The following is an 8,994-nucleotide window of genomic DNA, read 5'->3' on the forward strand; positions in this document are numbered from 1 at the left end:
TAATAATAATAATAATTTTGTATCTTCATCCCCTCCTACCCCCTAACTACCTCTCTCCACATATAACACAACATTTTGCAACTCAGTTTATGTTCACATTTTTATCGAATCCCATTGCAAGCCAACTATCATTATGGCCTCATCTTCAGTTGTCAACCCACTGATTTTGCCAAGTACTATTTAAAAGGAAAATGCAGTTCTCCAGCACAATTTAGGAACATATAGTCCTAAATTTCCAATGAAAATCGTGGATACAAAAAGGAGTTTAATGGTATAAATGATCAATTAACACATACGTGGCAATTCACAGTTTAAAATGAACTGAGAAGGGGGGAAAAGAGAACCTTTTCAAGTAGGTAAGACTAACAATTGCCCATTTTCCAGTTAATAAAATGAGCTTGGCTACACTGCAGTCCATGATCAGTGCAGGTCTTCATTTGGGTACTTATTTTCTAAATATATGAACTCAGTATACTAAATTTAAATTTTTCAGATTAAAAACAATACATATTTGCTACAGAAAATGTAGAAAGCATTAAAGAATGCAGAGAAAAAAAAATCACCTAAGTAATGTTTTTGTGTGTTTACTAGCATATTTTCAGATGCTGTTGAATATTTTGAAGTATTACCCATAATCCAACAATCCCTAAATAACCACATTAACAGATTAGTGTTACTGTGTTAGCTGCTGAGTACAAGGATTTGTACATCTGTGTTGCAAAAGTATTATCCACATGCTATAACTCCTGGATTTCTGCTTCCATGACTTTTCAGTGAAAGCCTGTATACCCCCCAGACGTGTGAAGATATCAGTACCGTATCTTTGCAACCGCAAATTTTGAGAGCTCTAAACCTGCTTCCAAAGGAGTTGTCAGAGCATTATGTATGACCTTGATTCAAATTCTGTTATAGTTCAAATTCTGTCACAAATGCCATTGGAATGACATCAATTTTATCCTTCCCAAGGATAGAAGAATAGCTTGTAATACTGATGAACTTTTCAGGCATCACTGTGGATTAATGTCAGTAATCTATTTTTCTCTTTATGCCTTTTTTTTATTTCACATAACATGATGCAAAGATACCTGCTATATTAAGTAATGATTCTGAAAGTATCTAACCCAGAGGTATTGTTCAGTAACCAAAGTGAGAAGTGCTAGTCAGGGCAGTACAACAATAAACAGAATGAAAGCATAATAGCTGGGATCCCTGGGTGGCACAGCGGTCTGGTGCCTGCCTTTGACCCAGGGTGCGATCCTGGAGACCCGGGATCGAATCCCACGTCGGGCTCCCAGTGTATGGAGCCTGCTTCTCCCTCTGCCTATGTCTCTGCCTCTCTCTCTCTCTCTCTCTATCATAAATAAATAAAAATTTTTTTTAAAAAAGCATAATAGCTGTCACAGTAAGCATTTCATCGTTCCTCTATAAATCAAGTATACTAGAGTATATTATACACTGTTACTGTAGTACATTAATTATGCAAGTTACTCCCTCCCCCACACCTTCTATGGGCAGAATATACTTTCTTGCCGTTTGACTCTGGGCTTGCCCATGTGCACTTGCTTTGGTTAATGGAATACTGGTCAGTGTGACACAACCAATAACTGAAAGGTACTTTAATAATTTAATAATTGGACTTGCTCTTTTGTGTATTTGCTATAAGAGCTTTGTCTGCTAAGTCACCATTTCTTTAGTCTGAGTCCCAGAATATCATATGTAACAGTAGTCCTCAGTGAGCAGCCAAGTCCAGTTTCCCAACTAAGCCCAGTCTATACTATCCAATACTCAGCAAATCCACATATTCGTGAGAATAAATGTATATCACTGTATGCCATATTTTGTGGTTTTATTACTCAGCAAAAGCTGACTGATGCAATGATACTGTGACAACTATAAAGTCCTATTCCATTTCCTCAATAATTCAAATGATTAGAAAATCTACATGGAAGTCTGGACAGTAACTCTTCCACTCCAGCCATCAAGTGACTAGCAAACAAATATGCCATCATATTCCATTGTTTCTCTGCTCTTCAAGGATTAAATATAGTGTAAGTCAGGGTACTGGGTGAGACTGCATGGGTTTGATGTCAGGCTCCTTGCTAAAGTGTAATTTTGTACAAGTTACTTATTCTCTCCGGAATCAGTTTCCCTACCTGAAAATGGGAGTAACAACAGTACTGAATCTATTAGTGGAAGAATTAAATGAAATAATATATGCAAAGAGTTTAGGGGTGCCAGGCTGGCTCAGTCAGAAGAGCATGCTACTCTTAATCTCGGGGTCATGAGTTCAAGGCTCACACTGGGTATAGAGATTTTTTTTTAAGATTTTAAAAAAAGAATCTAGAATTTGAATAGCACATAATAAATACTAAATGATAGCTGTTAGCTATTTGTGGCTAAGTATATTTTTAAAAAAAACATTTAAAAAGCATAACTCTCCCACTTCTACTGGTTATCCATTATTGACAGAGTCTGGTCAGGTAAGAACACAAGCTTGGAAATAAGAAGGCAGTATATCGTGAAGGGAGAGCCAAATCTCAGGAAGGAGCAAGAAAATTCCAACTCAGAAGGTTCATCTCAGCAGGAAGGAATCCTCTCCCAGCTCTGTGGCTTTTGTTCCCTTGCTTCCCATCCCCACCCTGGCCACATTATAAAGGCGATCCAAGAACTATGATGGTAGTATCCCAGGGAACAAAAATCACAGTCTTTTTTTTTTTTAAGATTTTATTTATTTATTCACAAGAGACACACACAGAAAGAAGGCAGAGACATAGGCATAGGGAGAAGCAGGCTCCCTGCAGGGAGCCTGATGCAGGACTGGATCCTGGGGACTCCAGGATCACTCCCTGAGCCAGAGGCTGAGCCACCCAGGCGTCCCCAAAAATCACAGTCTTAAGTCAACTTTACTCTCAGTATTTACTTCACTTGTTATCTCTGAGCCTTCAAAGATAGTTGTTTTGCTCTGTCTCAGTTGGGCTTTGGAGAAAGTAAAGGGAATTATCCAGAGATTCTCAAAGTACAAGGTGAATCTTGTGGAATACTAGTCAAAATGGTAAGATCCAGTGGAACTTTCCCACATTTTTTCCATCCTCTACTTCCAACTTAAGGATGCTGGATTATTAAGCAAAGAAGTTTTCTTTATAGTGACCATTAAACATTAACCATTAAACATTGAAAAATAATTCATCTTCAATGAATTATTATACACACTTAGAAAGCACTTCCTGTGCTATATTAAAATATTGCTACAAAGTAGATGGGATTTGGGGCACTTGAGTGGCTTAATCAGTTAAGCGTCTGCCTTGGGCTTAGGTCATGATCCTGGGGGCCTGGGATGGAGTCCTCCTCCCTGCTCAGCAGGGAGCCTGCTTCTCTCTCTCTCTCTCTCTTCTCTCTCTGTCCCTTCTCCTCCTCAAGAGTCTGCGTGCGCTTTCTCTCTCAAATAAATAAATCTTTAAAAAAAAAAAAAGTAGATGGGATTTAAGATACTTCAATAGCATAGATCTCTTTTTTCATTCTTTTATATTTTAATGCATTTCCCATAAAATAATTTTTTTCTATACATGATCAAGATCTTATATATGTCCCATCTCCCTTTACCAAGGGAGAAAAAATTCCCATCCGCTTCCTTTCTTTCAGGATTTAAGCACTATACAAATAATGTAGAATAATAAGTGGTCTCTTTTATAATTTCATTTTCTAATTTAGCAATAAAAAATTTCTGACAATCATTCAAAGTAGAATTTTCTCTACATCTAATAATTTCACTTCCAATGTTATGTACAGCTATTAAAAACGTGAATTTTAAAAATTAGCACAAAGAATTATCACTAACTCCTAATTTCATACCTTAATACCTATATAAGTATCCAGAAAAGAAAGTGAAGGCTAATTTAAATTGAGAACAGGTAAGAGATACATAGAAACTCTGACACCTTAAACTAAGAACTTGTTTCAAATGTTCACCCAACCAGCTGGTAATCAATCTCACTGACTCAAAGAAAAGCCCATCAGAGTGAAAAATCTGAGTATTTATTTTAAAATGCAATTTCTTGCTTTTAGATACATACACTTCTCGAGCAAATAAGAAAAGTTACTGAATCATATTAATTCACCAAGTATTATCTCTGCAGTGACATTAAGGCAAGTCATGCAGGAGATCACGTTAGCTCCTTAAGCAGCTAACCTCAAAAAAGAGATGCTTCAAAGCTAAACCTGGTGTTGTTATTCACAAATTTGGCCTATTCCATTTGTATTTTTAGTGTGAATAACTAGAATAACATCCCTAGAAGCCAGTCTCAAAAGGGCATGGCCCCCAACAATTTCCCTGTTTATGCATGTTATTCTTCTGGTCTACAGGTAGATTATTTCCTTTCCCTCTAACTCTGGCCTGGCCTTGACTATCTTTGACCAAGAGTGACACTCTCAGACTTCCAATCCAAGGACATAAGAGAACTGGCTGAATGCCTTCTATTTCCTGTCTCTTGGAATACTCCTTCTTAGAATCTAGGCACCAAGCTTAAGAAATCAAAAGGCCATGTGGAGAAAGGAGGCCCACCTAAAGCAGGACTGAAGGCCTTAGGATAACTAAACTCTCAGAGAGTGGTCAGCTATGTGAGTGTGGCCATTGTGAACATTCCAGCCATGCTGGCACCCCAACCAATATCAAGTGTAACAGAAAACCCATCAGTCAACCACAAATTTGAGAGAAATAATAAATTGTTTAAGCTACTAAATTGTGGGGTGGTCTATTACACTGCAAGTTACCTTTTACAGTTTCACCTATCAATTCTATTAAAAACTATTTTATATGCCCTAAAATTATTCATACAGATTTCAAATGTTTCCCCAGATTTAATATTCTGGGACTGGTTTATCCTGTTCATTTTTTTTTAAGATTTGTATTTATTTATTCATGAGAGAGGCAGAGACATAGGCAGAGGGAGAAGCAGGCTCCCTCTGAGGAGCCTAATGTGGGACTCGATCCCAGGATCTTGGGATCACGATCTGAGCCAAAAGCAGATGCTCAACCACTGAGCCATCCAGGTGCCCCCATCCTGTTCATTTTTTAAAATAAACTTCAAATTCATCCCTCAACTCATCTTTCTATCCCCCATATATATTTTTCTAATATCTGCTTATAAAATGGTACCTACATTCCCTCAATCATTTTCATTTTTCTTTTCAGATTCTCTTCCAGTTCCCATTTATCTTTTCTGGATTATAATTTCGTTGACCAAAGAAGTATTAGTTAAGAAGGTGCCTGGGTGGCTCAGGGGTTAAGTGTCTGCTCTGGCTCAGGGCGTGATCCTGGAGTCCCACGACTGAGTCCCACATCGGACTCCATGGAGCCTGCTTCTTCCTCTGCCTGTATCTCTGCCTCTCTCTGCCTCTCTCTCTCTCTGTCTCAGTGTCTCTCATGAATGAATGAATGAATGAATAAATAAATAAATAAATAAATAAATAAATAAATGAAGGTGCTTGAGGCCCTACTAAAGCTAAACTACATATTACATACCAGATATTTACATACCAGTTACTTAATGTAAACTACTGCTTTAATATCATTTGTTTCTAGGGACACCTGGGTGGCTCAGCCTGGGTGGCTCAGCAGTTGGGCTGCTGCCTTCCACTCAGGCGGTGATCTCAAGATCTGGGGTCAAATCCCACATCGGGCTCCTGCGAGGGGCCTGCTTCTCCTTTTGCCTGTGTGTCTCTTCCTCTCTCTCTGTCTCTATGTCTCACATGAATAAATAAATCTTTAAAAAAAAATCATTTGTTTCCAGAAATTAAGCATTCTACTTCAACTATTTTTCATAAGTATCCAAAGGTAAACTTTAAATCTAGACTATGTGTGAACCATGGTCAACTCTGAATTAGCAGTCTTGTTAATAATATTTTATTATAAAATTCCTAATCAAAGCACTATACATTAATGTTGTAATAAGCAAAATTCATGAAAGACAGTATCTTTTTATGTTGGCATTTTTAATAAATTTTACATTTCTTTAAACCATGGAAATCAGGGCATCCGAACAAAAACTGCCATTCACAATTGAAGGCAGCAGTTAAGGCCAAAACAAAGCCAAATACCATACAAAAATCTTAATTTGATTAAGAGGATCATTCCTCCATGTGTACTATGCATTAATTACTTGATGCAATCACAAATAAAACCTCTTCCTATCTCAAAACTGAGAAAAGACAGACGCATATTACAGCAGGGTAAACGGGACCAAAGGTATTTGTGACTTACTCAAATTCATAGTAAGACTGTGAGTGGAAAAATATGAAATCTCTAACTCTCCATTCTCTGCTTCAGTTATTAAGGTGTCCTTCTTAGTGACTCTCTTCCAGTTGGCCCTTTCCCAAACAGTAGCCAAAATAGCAAGCAAAGTCAAAAATAAAAGTAACTAAAATTAAAGAAAAAAACTGGTTTCTCCGTACAGAAACTGACTCAATATTTAATAATGTGTGGTGCCCTAAAAGCTGCAAACTACTACATAGCCATCTCCAGGTCCACTTTAACTCAATCAGGAGATCATTATCTATCCAAACATTAACTCACTTGTACAAAGCAGGGATCAAGTTCCAGGCTGAGGTCTAATGAGGAGTAAAGAAGATGATTTCATGTCTCTTTATGATCTATAAGTCACATTATTCCATAAATCTGACACAAGTATCAAGATTAGGACGCAGTCAACCTCTAAGTAGAAAAACAAAAATAAGCAGCTGCCAGTTTTCTGACTTACATGTAGAGGCTGGCATACAGGTTATTTAACATAGAGATTATGCAAAATAACGTGAAATATAAAGCAATTTCCTCTTATTTCTAAAGTCCAAAAAAATTTAACATTTTATAATTTCAAGAACCTTCTTCAGGCATAATGGGATTTTGTTAATGATACATTCAAACTTTAGTTAGATGTTTTTGAAAGCACTAATACAAAATAAAATTTTAGTAAATTTGACCAGTTTCTGAAGAAGTATTTTTATAAATGTGGTAGTTTAAAGCCAAATTTCAATTAGGATAGTGTCCATGTTTATTTGGATATGTTTTGGTATTTCAAGCAAAAACAAAAATAACTATCAAAGAAATGAGATTTGGAGTGACAAGTTACAATTACTTCTGAAAAAGCAAGATTCCACTGCAAATAATATCCCCAAGGCCACCTGTTAAAATAGCAGTCTATGCATTCCATCATTCTTTATCTGTAACCACAAAGACTGGTTTTACACCTAGGATATACAAGAAGCATCAGATTAAAAGCATCAAATACCAGCCTATACAAATTTGCCAAACAAGCATATCAAAAGGAAAGCATGATACAAAGTTAAAAGAACTGGGCTCCAAAGGGAGTTAAATACGCCCAAACAAATTCCAATCCAAGTTCATACTGTGCTTCAACCTAAAACTGGTAAGTAACCACCAATTCTGACATCTCCTATTTCCCACAAGTTACATCTCCCCGTTGCCTCCTGAAATTTCTCCACTGATCCCATCACTTCTTAGGAGCCTTGCGGTTGTAATCTCCATGGCCCTTCTTTTCTCAGAAAGTTGATATAGCACCAGGTCCCCACATTTTACTATCTTTACAATTTAGCACTATGTTTTGTCCTACCCTATTAGATATTAATTTTCCCCCAATCTCCTGTACCCAGGTCTTCCTGATGGATCAACCTCTTGCTCTTTATCACTGTGTCCTCGCTACAATATTTAGCTTCTCCTTTCAGAGCAGAGTATCTCTTTTTCTGACATTTGTAATTCTGGCTCACCATCAACACCCCCTTCCTTCCCTAGAGACTATTACCATAGTCCCAGGTCTCCATTCCTAGCCCTTATCCTCCTAAGTAAGACCACTTCCTTTCCAGAGTTTGTGAACATTAGTTTGGCCAAACTGGGATTGTACCCTGAAGGCAAAGGCTATCTCCCCCTCCTCCCCACCCCCACCCCACAAAACTAAAAGTCTCTCACCTGCGCTGGCCTGATCTCCTCCACCCTTAGATCCATCTGCACCCCTCCCTGCCCGTCACACCAGGCCCCCCACCCCGTAGCTCTCCTTCCACTATCCCGCGCTCCCCTTCCCCACTCCTGAACGCACCTCCTAAGCTGGGCCTTACCCGTACCCTGACACCGAGAAGGCCCTGCCAGCACCCCCACGGCGTCTCTCCTCCGGGCTTCCTCCGCTCCTCAGTAACTGTCCCCACGCCCCTTTCCTTCCAGGGCCCCGCGCGCCGCCCAGAGCCCCCTCCCCGATTAAGCTCCCGCTGTCACTTGGCCTCTCATCCACAAGATGGCGGAGCTGTTGCCCCCACCCCCGGGTCCTCTCCGCAACCCCTCCCGCCTCCCCGGAACTCCCGTCCGGTCCCTTCAGCAGCCCCCGCCGCCAGCCTCGGCCCAGGGTCCCGCTGCCCCTTCCTCCGGCGGGCGGGCGGCCCAGGCCCGAGCCTCAGCAACGTCGCCAACGCCACCGCCTTCACCGTTCCCCGGCCTGCGCCTCCTCCTCACCATAAACTTGAGCGCTTTTTCCTGCAGCACCGCCTCGGCCGGGTCCATAATCACCGGGGGCCGCTGGGTCTGCACTCCGCCGGGGCCGCCCCCTTGGTGCCAGGCCGCAGCCAACGCAGCGCCCGGATCCGCCTCCTCTTCCTTCCCCCCCGCCCTCTCTTACCTCTCAGCCACCGGCAGGGGGCCAGGGACGACCCGCTGTTCCGTGCACATGCGTGATCCCGCTGGCTCACGGGATTTGTAGTGCCGGAGTTTCCCGCGGCAAAAAATGAGGCCTCGCAGCGAACCGCAATTCCCGCGGTTCACTGCGGCACGGTCGCGGTGGCCGAGAGCCACATCTAGACAACTCGCCATCAAATAGGGAAAATCGGCTGATGGGAATCGTAGTTTACAGCCTCTACGGATGGGAAACGGGAGGGGGGCACGGGTGTCTCCGTGGTTACCGAGCGACGCTAATGGCTGTTTGCCTGGCATTTGATATCAAG

The 8,994-nt window shown here is 40.8% G+C and overlaps 1 protein-coding gene across 1 annotated transcript in view; it reads right to left on the reverse strand.

Annotated features, from left to right (window-relative positions):
• Positions 1–8,648, reverse strand: part of BTRC (beta-transducin repeat containing E3 ubiquitin protein ligase) — a 187,163-nt gene extending 178,515 nt beyond the window's left edge. The window contains exon 1 of the mRNA XM_041743542.1: positions 8,510–8,648. Within this exon, the coding sequence (XP_041599476.1) occupies positions 8,510–8,557 (48 nt within the window). The 5' untranslated portion in view covers positions 8,558–8,648. The remainder of the gene's footprint in view (positions 1–8,509) is intronic.
• Positions 8,649–8,994: the final 346 nt, after the last annotated feature.

The sequence above is a fragment of the Vulpes lagopus genome, chromosome 2 (assembly GCF_018345385.1).
Source record: "Vulpes lagopus strain Blue_001 chromosome 2, ASM1834538v1, whole genome shotgun sequence".
Taxonomy (NCBI): Eukaryota; Metazoa; Chordata; class Mammalia; order Carnivora; family Canidae; genus Vulpes; species Vulpes lagopus.